Genomic DNA, 20,641 nt, shown 5'->3' with positions numbered 1-20,641 from the left:
GGGCTCATCCCTCAGCCTGCCCTCAAACGTAAAACCGCGCAGTACATGAGACAAGAAATGAAACCCAAAAGGAACGGGGGAGGCGTCGCCCTATTACTCGAATTATGCTTCGGAAGAATTATGCCTTCCCAGGCCTTGCCGAGCGCCAGACAAACGACGAGGGAAACGAAACCAACAATGAACAGAAAGGAACAGGCCCGGAAACACAGGAGTGAGCCCAGACAGGCTACCGGAATGAGACTGTCGCCAGCGGCAAGCCATGGTCTTCCGCCTCCAGAGTAGGCCACGCGCAAAAGCCAAATAATGTACCGTCGTTGTACCGGACAGGCATGACCGATGTCGTAGAGAGAAATCGTCATGCTAAATCATCATGGCCGCTGCAGGCCAGTAGGGGGGAAGGAGGGTCGTCGACCTTGACGCGAGCAGTGTTGCCCGACGAGACTGAGCGACCCCGACACCCAACAACAAAGAAAAACCCAAACTTCCCATGGTATCAGCTGCCACAAACCGCAGAAAAACGCCTTCAGTGCATCAGTCTCCAGGGACCTCTTCTTCGGCCGCCGCGTCGACGGCCTCCACGCTCGCTCAACCGGTGGCAGTTGGCACCCCGGCGTCGTGGCCAGACGCCGCTACGACATGGGCGGCTTGGTCTCGGGCGACAGGCTCGACGCGTCGACGGCGTCAAACTGCACCAGCTGGTCCATGTCGAGGTCCCCGTGTTGAGGCTGGCCGAAGGCGCCTGGAGAGGGAGTGTGCATTGGCAGGTTGATGGTGTGTTTTGAGTACATTTCGTTGAGGCTGGCCCCGTCTTCCGATACCGCGTACGATGACGCCTCGTGGCCTGCATACATCTCGGCAGAGCCTGGCCGACCCATCATCGACATTGGCGGCGACTGTTCCACAATTGACGGCTCCGTCGGCCCATTGAACGGAAGGGGCGAGACTGCAGCGGGGACATTGGTCTCCGCGTTCATCATAGGCGACAAGAAGGCGCCGCCATACGGCGTGTTGAGGTTGGAGCCGTGCATCGCGCCGCCCTCGGGGCCCTGCGTAAAGTATCCGGGGCTCGGTGGGAACTCGGACGGGGACGCCGTCGTTGCCGACATGGGATACTGTCGCATCTCCAGCCCGAACCCCGCCTGCGTGTCGATGCGAAGATTGGTGGGCATCCCGCTTGCCGGCTGCTGCGGGACGGGGGCGTAGAGGGGCGTCGTGTGCTGGGGAGGGCCCATTTCGCCCGGCGGTTGGATGTAAAACGACGGCATCGAGTGGTTCTGGAACATGGCGAAGTCAATGGGACCCGGCACCGATCGGCTGCGCTGCCTCTTGTGCCCGTGCGGCGGGCGCATGCCCGAGTGCATCTGGTTGATCCCCCAAGGTTCCTGCAGCATGCCCGTGGGCTGCTGGGCAAAGTTGGGCTGCGACGACGGCCGTGCCGTGGGTGAGACCGGGGCCGACGCTGGTAGTCCGGAATGTTCACCATACTGGTGGGGGTTGTGGCGGTTCATGAAGGACTCGAGCGAGACCAGCTTGGCCAGCTGGTTGGTCAGCACCTTGGGGTTGCCGCCAAGGTGGTGGATCATGCAGTGGGTGGCCTGCATGTCCTCGGTGAAGTCGCCGACTTGGATGAAGCCGTTTGTGGCTGGCGACGAGTCCATGAAGAAGTTGGGCGGGTGGTTGAGCTCGATGACGATGCCGCCGAGCTTGTTCTGGTCGTCATCGCCGTTCTGGAGCCAGATGCTCTTGATGTACGAAAAGGGATACTCGATCTTGTATCCGGCCTGCTCGTTGTTGATGTAGTATGTCATGGTGCACTTGTCGGGCGAGTAAAAGATGATGAGGTCCATCGTGTTCTGGCCCACCCGAGTCCATTTCCCGACGCTGAGGGACCGGCAGGTAAGATGATGGATCACTGATTGGGCAACAGTTAGCTCAGTGCCAGGCAGCCAACAGCCGAGTCACGACTCACAAACTTTGCCATGGGCGCCCTGGTCGCCGCTGAGGAGCATGCCGCCGTGGCCAAAGGGCAAGAGCCCCGTGCGGCCCAGATAGCTGCCTCCCAGGCCCTTGCCAGACTCCATTGCCTGCATAGCCAGGTAGGCGCGCATCGACTCGGGTATGGAGTCAATGTCTTCGCCCGTTTCCAGACTCTTCTTGGCCAGCAACTTAATCTTGGCGCGTCTGTCATGAAGGAAATGAGATTAGTGTATATTCGAGAGGAAGTCGCCCGAGTCGCGGCGACGTTCAGGGGTGGTTGTACCTGTTCTGGAACCAGATCTGCACAGATCTCTCCGTCATGTTGATCTCCTCGGCAATCTTGTCCCTGACGTTGGCGGTCGGGGTTGGGTTCTTGTTGAACTCGAGCTCGAGAATCGTGAGCTGGTCCTGCGTCGCCCGCTGTCTCTTCTGGTTCTTCTGCTGCTGCGTCAGGGTGCTCTTGCGAGGGGGCCGCTTCGAGTTGCACGATTGGCCGCCGGCGCTGGATGTGGAGTGCGTTGGTGATTGCTTGTTGGGCGTCGAGGCTGTGGCAGACGTGGGCGTCGCGTCGGCGCCGTGGTCGTGGGAGGGTGCGTGTACAGCATGGGCCCCATGGCCCAGAGCCAGCGGATGCTCAATCTCGGTAGCCATGGCCGTCGTCTTTCCAGTGCCGCTCGCGTACAACAAACCGTCGCCGTGGGGCTGTGTCCAGCGCAATCAGCAGGCCCAGACCAGGCAAGTACGGCGATGGGCGGCGGGAGCTCGAGGGGATCGAGGATCGAGTCGGGTTGGATGAGAGGGCCCGAGGGCGAAAGAGCGAAAGGAAAAATATCGATGAGCGGAGCGCAGGGGACAGGGAGTTGTAGACAGTGAACCTGGGGGATGTGGTTGTGTGGTGCAGACAGAACGAGCGTCGCTTCCGAGTCCTCGAGTGGAAAAGGGGGGTGTGGGAATCGCAGAGCCGTTGGAGGGCGTCGTCGATGATGATTCCAGCCGAATGAATGTAATGGACCCGGAAAGAGTGACGGGTACCGAAATGGCTGCGGAAGAATAAGAGAGTGACTCGAAAGGAAAGGGAACGGGGCAAGGGGGGGGAAGAAGGAGATGGGGAGTAGGATGGTGAAGAAGAACGGATTGGTGATGGAGGAGGCGAAGAGAAGAAAAAGAGAGGATGGAGAGAAACCAGGGGGGGTGGGGTGGAGAGCCCAGGAGGAGGGGGGGGGCACAGGGGCTTGGCCCGGGCTGGCCAGAGAGGAGGGCCGCTGGGGGCCGCTGAGAGGAGCACGGGGACTGTGTGTGTGTGGTCAGAACAGCGACTCAGGCTGGTCCCAGCGCCCCAGTGGCCGCCCGCAGGCCTGCATCCGCCGACTGCGCGCCGCTGCATCGCTGAATGGTCGATTCGAGTCGACCTTGGCCGGTGGGGTACTGGCCGACTACAAGCCACGCTGCCCCTGTCGGCACCCACGACTGGGCGACGCGGCGGGCTCACGGCTCGTATCCCACAGGTACTGCACTATTCGCTCACGCGTCCGAGAGTCTCCAGACTTTGTACTGGCCGATGCGCCCTCTCCCTCCACGCTGTCCGTCCACGGCTGTAGAAGAAACCGCTGCGTGCACGCTTCATCCCAGATATGACGTTGCGCGCAGGCTCGCACCTTGAACGGAAAGCAAGGGATGGCGTGCCAGTCCGTCAATGGAGCGGGTATAGGTGACCGCCAGATGCCGTGCTCGTCGGCGCGTGTAAGTCAAAAAGAGACCTGGCCTGCTGGTACCTGCAGCGAGGCATCTACCTCGAGGTGGGTCACACGGAACAGTGCCAGGTGCATCTCGGGCGCCAGACCAAGCACGGTTCGTTTCGGCGTTACGCTGCCTGCAGGAGGGAGGAGTTGTGGTACTCAGTACACATACCAGTAAAGCGTACTGTGTGGCACTGCATGCTTGCATGTACCCGTGGAAGTGCGATAGCTCGTGGATAAAGTACCGCCCGCCGCATGCTAGACTCGAAAGCCGCGCCGGAGCTTGTCAGGGCCGGGGGTCGGGTATCCGGTACCTGTAGCCGGCCAAGGCGGCCGGGGCTTCTGACGCGGCACGAGCACGTCTCTGTCAAGGCGCCTGGCCTCGTCTCGGGGTCGCAATGTCATCGACCGTGGCTCACATATGACTGTACTGTGCAGACCCAGTCGGCGGCGACGGAACGGATGCGACGACGCTGCAGAGAGCAGAGAGGAGAGGTGGCAATGGCGGAGCATAACAGCGGGCACAGGTACCGGCTACCCTGGGCCCCTCGCCAACCGAGTGCTGACGCGTGACCGCAGTGCAGCAGCTGTATGTGCAGACAGGCGGGCCCAGCCCACAGACCTCTTTGGTTCCTGGCTGCGACGGGATGAGACGGATGCCGCTGTTAGTGCGAGGGGAGAGAGGCTTAGCCACCGTCTCATGGTTTGGACGTCGATCCACAGCTGCGCATCGTCGGTCCTCCTTTTCTTCGACTGTACGTATCCGTACCAGGCCAGCCGATGCCGGGCTACAGCACAGGATGATGGATGCTGCCCACCTTGGTCGATACGGCGTCGGTCCAACGTGGCTGGCACACACACGCAGCTCCGGGGCAGCGCTATTTACCGTGTGCTCTGCCGATATCTGCACTGTGTCGCATCACCGTGCAACATGCTCGCCGCTACTCGGTACGCCCGGTACTGCGCGGGTACCTGATGGCAAGCGTCTCCCGCGAGCGACAGCTCAAACGGCACCCCTCTCTCCCCCTGTCGTAGTTGAACGGCCGTGCGGGAGAGTGCCGTGATTCTGGAGTCGATTAGCCCTCTTTTTTTTTCGCGCACGGCGGGCGGACCCAGGGCGGTCGGCGGCGCCTGGGAGAAGCGACCGTCAAGGGGAGAGGGAACCATGTCTGTGAGTAGCCATCGTCCATCGTCCATCGTCATACCGATGGGACCGCGCACGCCCTGTCTGGCCGAGATGCTGCGGTGGGCTTTCCGGCCGTCGGCGGCCCTCGACCAACCACGACGGACGGGTGGATGCTGTGCGCGCAAAGTCAAGATAGTTACTCCGTACATGTGCCGTACAAATTATATGGGGCGCACCAGTCCCCCACCCGGCATCCGGGTACCTGACCTTCTTTTCCATCGGCGGCTTGCTGTCTGTCCTGTAATCCTGACGGTACCTGCGTCTAGCCCGAGCAGCCATTCCACCCGACTGTCTCGCTGCATTCTGGCTTCATGAGAGAAGAAGCAAAACCCATAAGCGTCCGTCTGTTTGGGCCCTGACGCTTCGAGCCTGTCTCGGCGACGTAGCTGTGGGGATCGATCCATGGGCCGGCGTACTGTACCTCAGCGCAGTGCGATACAGTATGTGAAAGTATGTACGGTACTCCCTCCGTACAGCCGGCCGGTCCTCTGATGCTGCTGCTGCTGCTGCTGCTGCTGCTGCTTCTCCTGGGGTGCGCCGCGCGATCTGAGCGCCAAGGCGCGAGAACTTCTCCACGGACGACTTCGCCCTCAACGTAGCAGGACAATGGCCCCTCTTGTGTCTTGGACCTGCATCAACCAGCTAGCTGCCTTAGTTCTGGACTGCAAAGTACGGCTGAGTCGGCTTTTTGCCTTATGCATTCATGTACACGCGTATGCTTTGGCTTGGCCCAAGACAAGCGGCAGCCTCATGGTGGATCCCGGGCCGGTCGAGCACTGGCGATCCTTGCTACCCATTACAAGTACAGGACGCTGGCGAAGGACTTGGTCTCACGTCTCACGAGTTGCAGCGCTTGTCTGGAGGTTCCGGCTACAGATATGAATGTACCCAGAGGTATCAGGCCTTTCTGCCTGAGATGAGGTAGCGCTGTAGCTGGAACACCTCCCGACAATCCCCCGGATATCCCAAGAAACCCGGCAAGCTGCCCGCAGCAGGTGTCCACGCGACAGCGGTGACTTGGCCGAGGTGCTTCACCCAGTGGACTGTGAGTTCTGAAGCAGGGTCCCAAGAAGTTCCCGATCCCGATCCTCGACGGCCTTCCGACTGTGCTTTTTAAGCCTGGGCCCTCTCTTCTTCTCACCGGCGCCACTCCGACAACCCGTAGGTACAACGCGCGGTACGATGGTGGGGGCCGCGGCGCCATCACGTATCGCTGATAGACGCTGTGCATGTTGCGCAGTGAAAAAAATCGCCTGGGTCTGTCCCCTTTGACGCCGCATTGCATATCCGGTGATGCATCTTGACCTCTTCGCCCTCTCAGCCAAGCCTTCTCTTGGCTAAGACAGAGATATGCCTTACTCGTGCAGCACGTGCTTTTGCTTGAATCGTGTTTGTGCATGATGCGGCGCCCAAAGGCCAAGGAGACATGTCTGGAACTGCGTGCCTCACATCCACGCACTCTGCCCACACGTGTTGTGGGAGCGTGTCTGCGGCATTGTACATGCATGAGCCCGTGGACTGCGCTGTATGGGGGGGTGGATTGTGGATTGAAGTGTCTAGTGCAGTAGCAAAGGGAGGCGGCAGTCATGTCAACCGTCGCCCTGTGCCGTCCATCTGATCCGCGCAACTCTATCTCGCGTCGAGAATGCGGCAGAACGTTTCTCGGGGGCATTGGGACGCGACGAAAAGGGAGGGTGGATGCCGCCGCCTCAACTGCATCGGAAACATGGGGTCTGCCGTGTCGGCCGGCGATGGGGGTTGACGCGACGCGCTTGGCGCTGCTTGTCAGTTTCGAACACATGGAAATTCTGGGTCGCGCCCAGATGGAATCCGTGCTTGAGAAGGTCGTGTGGCAGGTATATATATAGCACGACGAAGGTTCCAAGAGAAACAAAAAGGGGGGGGCTCTCGCCTGAAGTTGTTGTTGTGCCAGAGGTCGGACGATACGGGGGACAAGGTGTACTGTACAGTACGAGTACAGGAAAGCACGGTCTCACGTCATCAACAATGGCGCTGGGCTTGCCTGCCTTGCTCGCTGAGAAGGAGCTCACTTCTGCAAGCGGGTAGGTACCTGGCAAGTATCCCAGAGTATCTCCGTGCACAATGGGTAGGCCCTCCGCCTGGTGCTCGGCACTTGGCTGCCCTTGAAAAAGACGTGGCCGATACGCCGGTGTACCTCGCCAGCTCTCCAAAAGCTTCCATGCCCGAGGAGGGAAGAAGGGAAAAAACCTCACCTCTCACCTCTCACCTTTCTCCACCATGGCAGGCTCCGGCTTCCGATGGGTCCCCCCTTTTCCACTGGCACAACCCGGAGTGGGTGACGAGAGAGGAGTCGAGGCCCGCCCTGTTCCTGCAGTAGCCTCGCTCGCCAATGCGCCCCTGTCGTCATGCAGCAGAGCCGGTTGGTGGACGAAGCCCCTGACCATGTTCGTCCTGAGCAAGTTGATCAACTGTTTCTCTAGAGCCCGTGCGCAAGAGCCAAGCGCCTGGGTACACCCAAGGTGCGACTCTCGACGACGCTGCAATGGAGCTCTCATGACTTGCGGCTGAGCAATGTGGTTGGCAAAGGGCGGGACTCGGCCGCGGCCTCGCACACACGCTTGTTTACGTGCCACTCAAGGCAGTGCAGAGCCAGACGACTATTCCGGGAACCACTGCCACGAGCGGACAGCGAGAACACACCGAGCGGCGGCACTTGCAGGCGCCTGTGTCGCGCCGAGGTCTGTGCCAATGGCAGAATCCAACTACCAAGTAACAGAGGTGAGGTAGCCCTTGCCTATGCAACGCAGCCTCTGCAGTGGCTGACTCGACTGCTCTCAGTTGGCCGCGCGCGGCTACCGGCCTGATTCCGACTTGGCGGCCCGAATTGGCCTCCTCTCTCTACCCGCCTCTGCCAATCGTTCCCCGGAGCCTCATGGTTTTGCCACTCCGGTGCGGCTCGTGCGCTTAGACTGTCTTCTCCACCATTTGCTCCCCCGGCCGCCACACCAAAAGGGCGAACACGAAAAGGAAAAAAGAAGCTCCCTTTTACCCCTGACTAGGACCCTGCCATGTCTGTGCCTCGCAGCACCCACATCAGCCCGCCTAGCCAATCAGCACCCGCCACGGGCTGCGGGCAACGGCCGCATGCCCATTGTCTTTCTACCGCCGCGCAGCGCCGTCGACTCCTTTTGGTCTTCTGCTGTCAACTACAAGCAAAGCGTCCTGAATGCCACGCATGAGCCGATGGCGCATTTGCTAGTCCCTTCTTGACCCTTTTTTTTTTCATTTTTGCTTTTCTTCTCCCTTGTCGCTCCAACAGACTGGGAAGCTGACGGTGTGCTTGTAGTGTGGCACATGTCGCTCCTACCCTTACCGGGCTCGACTCTCCCCTTACCATCTTCAACTCCAACACTCATCGGCCGTGCGGGCCTCGATTCGCCGCCCTTGCTGACGCCATCGCTGGGCGCCTTCTTGGACTAGTGAAGGATGACCTGCCTCTATGATACGTGAGAGGCATGCACAATTGACGCCTTGAAGCTGTGCACTCGGCACTAGTACGGCCAAGCTCTCGTCCTCGTCTTGTAGCGGAACGGGGCTCAGACCCCCAAATCGGGCCCCTTGCTTGCCCGGCCTGGCACCAACAGCCGGCGTCGAGGGAGAGAGACGGAGTTCAGGACTGCCGCCCCGTCGCCGGGACGGGGCCTCTCAGCCAGCGTAGTAGTGTTTCGGCGGTCAGACGAACCCGATCGAGCCACCGACGGACTGGGGGACGGCTTAGGATAGACCAGAGCCTATCCAGATTATTAACTCTCGGCCAGGGCGGCAGGCTTTGTCGGATCCTGCCTTATGTGCGAACGAAAGCCGTTGCTGCTCAGCAAGAAACCCTTTGCCTTGTTCAGCTTCAGGCCAAAGTCCACCGATCAGCGACGGACGCATCCTCGGACAGTCGTCGCGTGGATTCTTTGGCTTGGGTCTGGCTTCTCCACATCTGTTGCGATGCTATGTCGATGGATGCATGCCGCCTCTTTCCCCTTTGCCCGTCACGTCAAAGCCACAGCTCCCGGAGGATCGATCTGCGGGGAGGTGCTCGACCGTCTCAGACGGAGCATGGTCTACCTTGTTTACTCTGTTTCTCCTCTCTCGATCAGTGTCTCATCAACGTGATGATGGTCGATGGACTTTGAGAGACCCGCTTGGACGTGCCGGGGCTCTCCGCCTACCCTGAAGCTGCACGGACACTCGGACGGCCTCAGGGCCGCTGAGAGCGAACGCCCCTATTGAGGACAGGGCTGCGTGGAGTGCTGAGCGTAGCTGGTTCTGTGAGTTTGGTGAATCTTTTTCACTTGGGATTGTGTTTGAGCCCCGCTCACTAGCCCAGGGCACGAAAGGGGACTGACGATTAGATGATGACGGACGGCGGATCAGACTAAGCACGCGGGCAGTCTGCACGTAGGCCGGCCATGTGGGCTACCATTGGATGGGCTGTGTAAAAGTTCACTTTCATGCGTGCCCTTTAACCAGCTGCTGTCCTCAACCAGCCTGTGGAGCAAAGACGGCAGCTCGCGGACGTGATGCCGCAACGCAGCGAGACAGGGCCTAGATTGACTGCTGCGCATCTTGCCCTCCCTCAGAGAGAATCTGGGGCATCTCGTCGCCATCGCATCCACCCCCCACGGCGACGTAGCCACGAATCCTCAATCCCTGTCCCCCCTCCCCCCCTTCCTGTATTGCGCTTCCATACGCATGCACGGCCTTGAACACACCCAGCGTAGGCTCGGCCACAGCCTTCCCAGACGAGCTGGATAATCTCGACCGTGTTGCCGAGGTCATGCTCGTAACACCGCTGACTGCCGGGAAACCCGCCGTGCTGGGAGAGAAAAGGGGGGGGTAGCCATCCAAGAACGGTGGCAGATAGCACTCCTGAAGAAACCTCTGTCGTAGTTGCGGATCGGGGCTAGCCCCTTTCCCTTGACGGTACGATGTTTGCTTGTTTTGTGTGTGTGGCTGGTTAGTGAGGCAGGGAGTAGATCCCGCTGCGGCTTGGCAAAGCACCGAGGCGGCAGCCCGTGCCGGCAAGAAGACGTCGTCTGCTGCGCCGGGCCATGATCAGCCGGTCTCCATGGAATCAGAGAAGTCATCGCTGGGCTGGCGATTCCAGCGGACTCGCGGGACCGGCAGACATCAGGCAGTCCTCAAGTCAAGGCCGAGAGGCTGGGTGAGTGGGAGACTTTTGCCCTCCGTATAACCTTCATAACTCCTTCATGGCCTCCGCAACGGCCCGCGCCGCCATTTTCTTCCTCTGCGCCTCGCCCATGCCTGCCCCCGCGTCCCTCACAGCCTGGAGCTTCCTCGTCATCCTCTCTAGCTTAAGCACGTCGTCGCCGTCGACCTCGGCCTCGTCGCCTTCATCAACGCAAGGCCCCCCTTGGAGACTCGTGTCCTCTGCAGAGGCGCCGTCGTCGTCTCGCGCAACATCGTCCGCTTTCGCCTCCCGGGTGCTCGCCCCGGCAGTCTCAGCGGCAGGGCTGTCCCGTTGCCCTGCGCTCCAGATGGCCCTCCTAAGCCCCTCAAAGTCGGCCCTGTCGAAGCCAAAGTCGAGGGTTTCTGGGTCAAAGTCGACGTTGTTGGCTTCGGGGTGTCCGTCCGATCCGGATTCAAAGTCGCCAAAGTCGGAGAGGGAAGGGCTGTCCGTCTGGGCCCAGTCGTTGGACTCGAGAGCCTCCTTGACGCGGGCCATGCCAATCCGTTCTGCGAGGCGCATGTGAGCGAGCCCACGGTGCAAAAGAGGAACTGCCGTTCCTCCAGGAAGAATCGAGTGAGACATACCTCCAAACTCATTGAGGCCGCGCTGCTGCTGCTGCCCGACACCGACCTGGACAAACTCAAGCCCAGCCTCGGCACAGAGCTCATCCCAGTCATCAGCCGCATCCTCGCCCACGCCCACAGCAAGCCGCACGCCCTCCCACTCCCACCCGCCAAGGCCCATATTCACAACGCGACCGACATGCTCTATCAGCAGGCGCAGCTCGTCGCCAGACGCCCCCGCAGCAGGGAGCGCGAAGACAACAACAAGCCCCCCGAGCACGGCCAGGACCTCGCTGGCCTCGTCGGAGAGGAACGACTCGGCCCACTCGGCGGGCGAGGCGATGAGGTCCAGCCAGACGGGGACCGAGGCCTTGTAGTACTGCGTCTCGAAGGCAACGTGGTGCGTCGTGCCGGCCAGGGACGTGGACGCGGGGCCCGGGGCCGAGCCCGAGAGATCTGTGTGCCGAGGTGCCCGTGTCAGTCAGGCAAGCAAGGGGCGCTTCGTTGCGTCCGGGAACCAGGGCGGGCTTGCACCTCTGATGACGCGGCTCAGGTGGTTGGCCTCGTTGGCCAGGCTCACGGCCAGGACCCGTTTCGGGTTGGAGACCTGCATCTGCGAGCGAGTTCGTCCTCCTCTTAGGCCGCGAGGGAGGAGAGAGAGGGGACAAAGAGAATGAGAGAATGGCGTCGGGGCCTGATGCTTTAATTAGCCGTCTCTTATCAACCGCGAGGTCGTGGGCGGTCGATTCCATTAGCAAGCAAGTGGTCACGTGTTGGGCACCATCTGTCGTCTAGGGTATTAGGCATAGGCCCCGTCGAAACATGTCCCAAGTTTACTCTATAAACAACCCCTAATTGCCACAATGTTCTCGTATCACGTTCAGATTTGTACTCGACAAGCCAGAAAGCAATCATACAATCCACGGCCCGTTACAGCATGAAGACACCTCGCCTGCCTCAAGCCGTCTTGATCCCAACGCCCGTTACCCCAAAAACATGTTGCCCAAAACAGTGTGAGATAAGAAGAGAGTGAAGCACAATGAATCAACCGCCACTCAACACTGATCCCCTCCCCATCCAAACGATCGATTCACCGTGCCCATGGCCTCAATCCCCGCCCTGACAACCCCCGTCCAACCCCCCTCGCTCACCACTGTCTCGCCTTGCGCTCTCTCCAGGTCCCCGCGATCCAGCTCGCAGTCCCTGCGCTCGAGCATGGCCCTCTGGATCGCCGTGGCCCACAGGCTGTACCACTGCTCCTCGCCCATGCCCGCCGCGTACCGCCTGCGCCCGGGCACGCTCGTCGGCTGGCTGGCATGCCACTCGGCCGCAACCGTCTCCCAGCGGCGCGTGCGCAGCAGCAGCCACGGCCAGGTCAACAGGAAGAGAAACGTGGCGTAGAAGAGGAAGCGGATGCGGCCCGTTAGGCGCCACCGGTTGGTGCGGCAATCGTTGTACACGTCGACGCGGGCGTCGCGCACGGGGAAGCTGACGACGGCGTGGCCGCGGTAGTTTGTCGCGCGTACCAGGGCCTCGAGGCGCCGTCTCAGCAGGTCCCAGTCCCAGCCCAGCACCCGCCGCTCCAGGGTGAAGCACTTGAGGCCGGCGGGGCTGGCGCAGAAGCGGTGGCACCACTGCTCGAGGCCCGGGACACCCTCTTCGGCCGCGCCACCGAAGCCGGGTGCGCGCTCGGCAAAGACGGTGCCGCGACGGACCTTTTCCAAGTTGCCGGCGGTGACGAGGCCGCGCCAGGCCTGCTGGCGAGTGATGTCGGTGTAGAGCAGGTGCGTCAGCTCGATGCGGATGTCAAAGTCGACGACCTGATCGGCGCCGTGCCGGTCCTTGTCTCGGCCACGCTGGCGCTCCCTGTGCGTGCCGCGGAGGCGGACAAAAGGCCGGGGCGGCACGGCAGCCAGGCGTTGAATATGGTCGATGAGAAAGGACGGGTCCGAGTCGAGCCGCGGGTCGAGATAGTAAGCCGTCGTGCCGCCGCCGTCGTGCCCAAACGGCTGGACGAGCTGGTCGCCGCCTCTGGGAATGAGGGGATTGACGGGCGCGCTGTCGGCGGCGTCGGTTTCCGCGTGTTCGCTGTAGAGCGGTGGCAGGTCGTCGTTGTCATATTCGCCTTGTATCGGGTCGTCGAAGTACCGGCTTAGCGACTCATGGCCATGCGGTACAGCGGCGGCGGCGACCGAGGACGACGACGGAGCAGCTGCCGTTGTCTGGAGAGAGATGGCGCTGCGGGACTCTTGGAGCGGAGAGAGAGGTGGCTTGGGAGAGGGGAGCGGTTCGACATTGCCCATGCTGGATGAGCAGAAGCCGACGATGCAGGGTCGATGGTGAGTAGGAGATCAAGTACGCGAAAGTGAAGATGAGCGGGGATAGTGATGACAGACGACGAGCAGGGAATGAGTCCACAGAGGTGAAGAAGGACGCCTGCGATGTGGAGACGAGGAGCGTCACAGAAACCTGCTGCCCGCTCGCTACTGTACGTACAAGGGTCCAGCCAGACAATGCCTCGCACCGCCACCGTCTAAGCCACCCACTCTCCCCAGTCTCACTAAAGTGGAGCATTAGTGAGGGCATCATGGGTCGTGTCATCGTTACCCTCCTAACTTACCTGTCCATCATCACGGGACAAATACTCAACTCCCCTCTTCGCACAAACAGACAGCTCTGACTGTATGTATTTTGGTCTTGGCCAATGCGCGCACGCATTTCTCTAGTCCAAGAATGCAATATGCCAGCTCCACTCCACATGAGACCAGACGCCAAGAAGAGACTCATCCTCCTCCTACCTCTCCTCAACATCGACAAGCCGCCCCTCATCCCATTTCCGCTTGGCCGCCTTGAGCAGCATGTCCAGCTCTCCGCTCATCTCGCACATGCTGCGGAACGACCCTTCCTCGTTGCTCATCAGCTCCCACGGATGCCCGTACTCGACCACTTCGCCCCTGTCCAGCACCAGCACCTTGTCGTAGTCGACAATCGTCTGCAGCCGATGCGCAATCGTAATCACCGTGCCCGTCAGCTCCCGTATCGTCTCCTGGATCTTCGAGTCAGTGCTGTAGTCGATGGACGCCGTCGCTTCGTCCATCACCAGCACCGTCGGCTTCTTCAGCATCGCTCGCGCCAGGCACAGCAACTGCCGCTGCCCCTGCGACAGATTCGATCCCGACTCCGACACCGGCGACGAGAGGTCCAGAAACACGTTCTTGTTCGTCGCCACCGACGGCGCCGACGAAACGCGCATGCCCGCCACCGCCTCGTTGGGCCCAATAAGCTGCACCCGCCGCAGCGCCTCAAACACCTGCTCATCCGTGTACTGGTCAAACGGATCCAGGTTGGTCCGTATCGTGCCCATGAACAGCGTCGGATCCTGGGGCACTATCGTTATCTTTTCCCGCAAGTCTCGCAGCCCAATCTGGCTAATGTCGATCCCGTCAATCACAACCCGGCCCTTCTCCGCCTCGAGCGCCCGGAAAATGGCCAGCGCCAGCGAGCTCTTGCCGGCGCCCGTGCGCCCCACGATGCCCACCTTCTCCTTGGCCTGAATCTTGAGCGAGATGCCCCGGAGCACGGGGTCGAGATCGGTGCGATACCGCGTAGAGTAGTCGACAAACTCGACGTTGCCCTCGTCCGGCCACGACTCGGGCGGACGCTTCCCCTCCACCACCGGAGCCGCCTCCTGCTCCAGGTCCAGGTACTCCTTGACGCGCTCCATGGCGTTCATGTTCTGCTCGTTCATGCCGTAGAGGCGCACCAGCCAAAGGATGTTCTCCGTAAAGTTCATGGCGTAGCTGAGCGAGATGCCTGCAGCACCGGCGTCAATCTTGCCCAGCTTCAGGATGATGAAGGCGCCCGCAAAGAACGACACCATGTTGCCGAGCGCGTCGGCGCGGAATGCGAGCCATCTGTTACAGGCCCACAGGTAGATGAACGGGCGGCTCTGCGTGTTAACCTTGGCGAGGTTGTCCCGGATGAAGCGGCGCTCGTCGCCGTAGGCGCGGATCGTCGTCATGCCGCTGAGCGTCTCGCCAAACTGCTGGAAGAGCGGGCTGCGCTGCACCGACTCGAGACGCTTGAGGTCGCGCGACGCGCGCAGGTACAGCGTGGCGACAAAGTAGAAGAGGCCGGATATGAAGAGAGCGGCGACGAGGAAGCCGGGGGTGATGACGGCAATCAGTATGACTGTTACGACGAGCGAAAGGGCGCAGGACATGACGCCAATCGCCACGGGCGCAATCTCCTGGTCAACGGCCTCGAGGTCCTTGCTAAAGCGGTTCATCAGCTGGCCGAGCGGCGTCACGTCAAAGAACTTGAACTTTGCTCTCGTGACCGCCGCCATCAGACGATTGTGGAGACGTCGCGATGCCGTGAGCGAGCCAAAGAAGATCCAGACGTCCCGGACAAGGGCCGCCAAGGCGCCGGCCGCGCCAATAACAGCGAGACCGGTCAAGTAAAACGCCACGTTGACCTCGGGCACATCCTCGGGCGCTTGCGAGCTTGAGGCGCTGCCGAGCCGCGCGATGCTCGCCCAGGTGCCCTTGCCCACGACCTCGCCGCCGTACGAGCGCGACAGGGAGCTCATGGCAATGTCCGTCTCCTGTTCCTGGACATACATGTTGGCCCACTGTCGCACCCAGAAGTTGGTGGCGACAGTGGACAGCTGCTGCAGTATGAAGACGATCAGGGCGACGACCCAGAACCAAATGGGTCCCATGGATAAGAGGTAGAGCTTCATGACGGGCCACTTGACAGACCCGGTGGCCTTGCCCTCGTCCATGGGGTCCAGCTGAGCCTTCTTCGGCTTCACCTTCTTGGAGATGGCGACGCTGTTCATGGTGTTCATGTTGCTGTTGACCATGGTCTCGGCGTCCCCAACGCTCGAGGGCACGCGCGAGGGCACGCGCGAGGCAACGGCCGAAGGGGGGCGTGACTTGAGAATATCCTCGCCGAGCTTGCCCGAGTCCATGACCTCCTGCGCGGGGCCCTGGGCGGTGACGCGGCCGTTGTCGAGCATGATGACGTAGTCGGCCGACGGGACGCAGAGCTGCACGTTGTGCGTCACCAGGATGCAGGTGCGGTTCCGCATGAGCGGCCCCTTGATGCAGTTTGTGAAGATCCACTGAGCGGTGTGGGAGTCGACGGCGCTCAGGCAGTCGTCCATCAGTATGTGTGCCGAGTTGGAGTAGAGGGCCCGGGCGAGCGAGATGCGCTGCTTCTGGCCACCCGACAGGGTGATGCCCTTTTCTCCCACCATGGTGTCGTCGCCGTGGTCCAGCACCTCGAGATCGCGCTCGAGGGCGCAGGCAACCACCACGTCCTTGTATCGCTGCTCGTCGTACGGCGCCGCGAACAAGATGTTGTCGCGGATGTTGGCGTTGACGAGCCAAGCCGCCTGCGCAACGTACGCCACCGTGTCGGCTAGACCCGTCTCGGGATCGGGCCAGACTTCCTCGCGGCTCCGACCGCCAGGGCAAAACACCTTGCCCTCCATGAGGGTCATCTCGCCCAGGAGCCCCATGAGCATCGACGTCTTGCCGGATCCCGTGGGGCCGGCAATGATGTTGAGTTTGCCTATCCGGAAATCAATGTCCATGTCGAGTAGGCGGAAGGCCCGCGAGCCATCATCGGCCACCGACTCCCTACCGCCCCAGATGAGCGTCGCGCCTCGAAAGCCGATGTGCTTGACGCCGTCCTCATCCACATTGTCCTGACCCAGCTGCTCGTATTTTTCTGTCTCCTCCTCGTTCAAAAACTCCTCGACACGGTCAATCGATACCTTGGACTCTTGCACGTGGGCAAACATGTCGCCCAGCTGGTCGAGCGGCACGCGCAGGAGCATGAAGAGCGAGATGGCGGTGAAAGCGACCGAGGGGTACAGCGGCTTCTTCTCGATGACGGTGTAGACGAAAAAGGAGAAGAAGGTGATGAGTACGGGGACCGAGTTCCAGGTGGCCACGGCCACAGCCCAGAGGATGAACCGGGATCGCAGGGCGGCGAGCTCGACCCGGCGCTTCTCGTCGATGATGCGACCAAAGCGCTCTTCCCAGGCAAAGTACTTGATGATGCGGATATTCTGGAGGACCTCGTTTGTCACGTTGATGCGCTTGTCCGTGGCGGCCATGATGTTCTTGGAGGTGATGTTGAAGCCCCTGGCGATGAAGTAGTTAACTGGGAGGAGCAGGGCCATGACGATGAGACCCGGAATGGCGCTGAGACCCATGACCTGCCAAAGCAAGACAACACAGACGACGAGCTGGGTCGGGGCCGCGGCGCATAGGAAGTGTAGGTACGCAGTGACGTCCGAGACCTTGAAGCTGTCGACGGACATGAGGTTGATGATGGTGCCCAGGTTGGCCTGCTCGTCATCGCGCGAAGGCTTGGCGTCTTGACCCTCCCTGGCGACGCTGTTAGCTGACTCGGTGTCGCTGGCCACGCTCTTGTTCTTCTTCTTTCCTATGCCGAGAGCGCTCTTGATCTTGGCGGCGGCGCTGTCGCCGTCCGAGTCGTCCTCCTTCTTGGGCTGAGCGGGTTTGTTGTCGAGCAGAACCTTGTCCCTACCCGCGGCAGCCTTGCGGCGCAACGCCTTGGCGTAGATGTCGCCAACAATGATGGCGCGGACTCGAATGCAAATTTTGCGGCCAGTCCACAGAGCCATGCCGTCGGCGTAAGAGCGGATGGTGTCGAGGACGGGCAGAGCGATGACGTAGAGCCAGAGGACGTTGACGGGCGCGCGGTCCGGCTGCTCCACGTACTCGAGAATAGCCCTCAGCAGGAGAGTGGGCGCAAAGGTGAAGAGGCCCGAGACAAAGGCCATGAAGCACTGGAAGAGGAGCATGCCCTTGAAGAACTTGAGCAGATGCCAAGCCAGGGCACCCGTCCTCTTGAGCTGTCTGTAGTCGGCGATGACGGCGGCAGCCTTGTCCTTGGGCAGCAGGTTCCAAACATGGTCCATCTCCATCGTCGTCTTCCAGCCCTGGTACACGATGGCGTCGACCCAGGAGAAGGTGGCGAGGGAGAAGAGGCTGGCAAGAGGCTCGCGGGACGGCTCGATACCGTCCTCCCACTCCAAAAGCACAGTCTTGTTTCCCTTCCTAGTAGTCAGAGCCATGCCGAAGAGCAGGGTGACGAGGGCGAACTCGAGGATGACGAGGACCTGGGTTAGACGCGAGCTGGGGTGGATAATGACGGAGCGGAAGATGAGAATGTCCAAGAGCCAATTGAGGCCGTAAATGGAGGCCGTGTGGTTCCAGAGGCGAGGGATGCGCCACTTGGACCTGCCGAGGAAGAGGCGGAGGGAGGCGAGGATGAGTGTGTAAATCCAGGTGAGGAGGCCCGCGGCGGCGGCGAGGCTACCGCGCCCGGCGGCACCGTAGGCGCCCGTGATGGCGGCGATGACATTGACGACGACGAGGCCAATGATTGCCAGCTCCTCGACAGTCGTAGACAGACGTTGGCCAGCCGGGGTGTCGGCCTGGACAATGGAGCCCCTGCTCGCAGTCTTGGCCAGGGCCAGCCTGCCGGCATTGATTTCGAGATGTTGCTCGTCATCGTCGTCGGAATCGGCGGGCGAGGTGTCCGGAGGCAGGCCGGTGTGATCTGGGTCGGCGCGATGCTCGCTGGCCAAGGGTCGGTAGCCCCGGGCATCTCGATGGGTGATGGCGCGGGCGACGGCGGACCAGGCGAGGCGGGCGACTGAGAGGGCGATGACGATGAGCGGGAGGAGGATTTTGAGGTAGCTGCCGGGATCTCAGTCAGCAGCGTGCGCCGTGCATGGCCACGCATAGGCCGGGGGGCGGCGGCGCCAATGCATGGATCGACGGGTCATGGACCAGGGGGGGCTTGGGGTGAGGGGAGGACGAGTGTGGGAGGACAAACTCTTGTTGGAAGCACGAGGTGAGGTCATCTACCCGCCATATCGGCGGCGAGCAGTGGGCGAAAGCACCCATGGTCAGCGCCGAAGTCGGGGATGCCACGGTCCGTCTCGTAGCATGCGGTGGCAGAGACGCGTGCATGTACTGTCAGGTTGTAGGAGCCGGTGTGGCTGGTCGTGCAGGGGCGGAGACGAAGAGTCGACGGCCGGCGGTGACGATGGTGCTGGTAGCCTTGGGTAAGAGTCGGAGATGGAGGCCGACGGGCAAGAGTGAGAGAGAAGAGAGGAAGAAGAGAGGGAGAGGGAGAAGGTTCTCTATCTCTGGGCAAAGGGAGGCCTGATGTTGATGTCGCAGATCGCGTGCCCGTCGAGGAATTGGAAGAGGGCGTCACGTCGAGGGCTGTATCGATATCGGGGCCCGGAAGCCGGCGCGGCGGGGGAGCGAGGAAGGATAAGAATATTGAGACAGGATCCTTGTGCCGGCCAAATGCGCTGCTGGACGGGCCGGTGCTTATTTCCGATATTGCCCTCGTTGCTGATCGATTTCCCGATGCCTCCCAGGCCACCGGTCGAATCAAGGAGCACAGGCGGGCGGGCAGGCGTCGGCGAGGCGAGGCGGGGACCGGAGGCGGAGAGGGGATGGTGAGGGGAAGAGCAAAAGAAAAGAGATGGGGAGATGGTAGACGGAGGGGGGGGCGTCAAGGGGCGAGAGAGAGGGAGCGGGAGAGAGGAGAGGAGGGCGCGGATGGGAGAAGACGCGGGCCGGGCAAAGTATAAAAGTTGGTAGGCACGAGTGCCTCGGACCTGCCAAGTAGGTCAAGTACGAAGAGGTATTGCATTCGGCCGGGTTCGATAGGGCGGTACCTGGCCAGAGCCATCACACCGGCTGAAGGAAGAAGTACCTCGCTAGGGATGCGGAGTAGGGCTAATTGCTGGTCTTTGCAGTGGGCACATGACCGACTGGCGGCGTAGGGGTCCGAGGCTCGCCGCCAGCGCCAAGGCCTGCCTGTAGCACTACCTACTGTAAAACTACAGTGCCGTACAGCCAGCCAGTGCCTCGAGGTGCTGCCCATCGATATCTCAGTCAGCCGGCGAACAAAGTAGATTCAAAGACAGAACCATTTCTATCCATCTTCCTTTGGTTTCGAGCCAGGCCGTGCATGAGGCGTCATCTTACCCTCCCCTCTGGCGACCAGGGGGCTGCTCGTCCATGCTCGGTCAGAGTCATTCATCCATGCTATGGGTCTGCCCTTTTCTGGCTCGCTAGTCCCGAGCTTCGGCACGGGCCCTGACACATGCAACATCCATTTTCACTATCCCAAGGTCAATGTCAAGGTCCTGCCAGAGGCGACTTGTATCACGGCATTTCCCTCAGGCTGCATTGTATATGGGATGTTGCCGCCGCCCTCCGGAAGGTCATGGCGTCGTCCCATCTCACGGCCTCGGGCTTGTGGCCGTGAGCTGTCTATGCAAGCAGGGACGAGGTGGACGGGTGGAAACAAGGCCGTCCTCTCATGCTCTTGGACCCCTGTGCTTGAAGAAATTGTATGCATTGTCCGCAACGCTTACTGAGACGGAGCGCCTTTAAGCGTATCCATCATAACGAGGCACCAAAAAGGGAGGTAAAGCGTTGGGGACGGCCGTTTGTGTACAGAAGATGATTGCCTCAATGATCAATGAGATGAGCAGCGGGCCAACCGTGGATGACTGCGTTTGATGGCAGCAATTATGTTACCCCCGGCGCCCGTGGCATTGCGGAACAATCCCGAGTCTGAGAAACAATAAAAAGACGGAGTTGGTATCGTTGGCGAGCAAAATTGGTTCATGTGTGTGACAGAATAAGAATAGCCCAATTACACCATGGTCGAGGAGGGCGGATTTTATCCTTGCTCAAACCGAGGAGAATTTCAGAGCTAAACATGGGCAAGTAGTATCAAAAAGAGCAGCACGAGGCCCTTTGGAGACAGACTGCGGTGAGATGTTGCGGCGAAGCCCCTTTATGATGTTTTTCCAACCACTATAACAAGTTAAAGAAACCCCCTAAATTACACGGCAAAGCTGGTGAACATGACAAGG

General features: G+C 60.9%; 3 protein-coding genes across 3 annotated transcripts; all 3 read right to left on the bottom strand.

Moving 5' to 3' along the window:
- Positions 1–629: 629 nt before the first annotated feature.
- On the bottom strand, positions 630–2,628 carry HRG_00537 (homeobox domain-containing protein; the record flags this gene model as incomplete). The annotated part of the gene is made up of 3 exons (XM_044859008.1): positions 630–1,912; positions 1,970–2,181; positions 2,261–2,628. The coding sequence occupies 3 exons, from the start codon at positions 2,626–2,628 to the stop codon at positions 630–632; spliced, it is 1,863 nt and encodes a 620-aa protein (XP_044725408.1).
- Positions 2,629–10,129: 7,501 nt separating this feature from the next.
- Positions 10,130–12,989, bottom strand: HRG_00536 (alpha and gamma adaptin binding protein p34 domain-containing protein; the record flags this gene model as incomplete). Its single annotated transcript, XM_044859007.1, has 4 exons — positions 10,130–10,629; positions 10,708–11,142; positions 11,221–11,299; positions 11,838–12,989. 4 exons carry the CDS (start codon positions 12,987–12,989, stop codon positions 10,130–10,132), a joined length of 2,166 nt encoding a protein of 721 aa, XP_044725407.1.
- A 491-nt stretch (positions 12,990–13,480) lies between these two features.
- HRG_00535 (ABC transporter transmembrane domain-containing protein) lies at positions 13,481–18,641 on the bottom strand (the record flags this gene model as incomplete). The annotated part of the gene is made up of 2 exons (XM_044859006.1): positions 13,481–18,431; positions 18,571–18,641. The coding sequence occupies 2 exons, from the start codon at positions 18,639–18,641 to the stop codon at positions 13,481–13,483; spliced, it is 5,022 nt and encodes a 1,673-aa protein (XP_044725406.1).
- Between the last annotated feature and the right edge of the window lie 2,000 nt (positions 18,642–20,641).

This window comes from Hirsutella rhossiliensis (genome assembly GCF_020360975.1).
Source record: "Hirsutella rhossiliensis strain HR02 chromosome Unknown scaffold00001, whole genome shotgun sequence".
Taxonomy (NCBI): Eukaryota; Fungi; Ascomycota; class Sordariomycetes; order Hypocreales; family Ophiocordycipitaceae; genus Hirsutella; species Hirsutella rhossiliensis.
The sequence above is the reverse complement of the archived record's forward strand: the minus strand, read 5'-3'. Positions and strand labels throughout refer to the sequence as shown.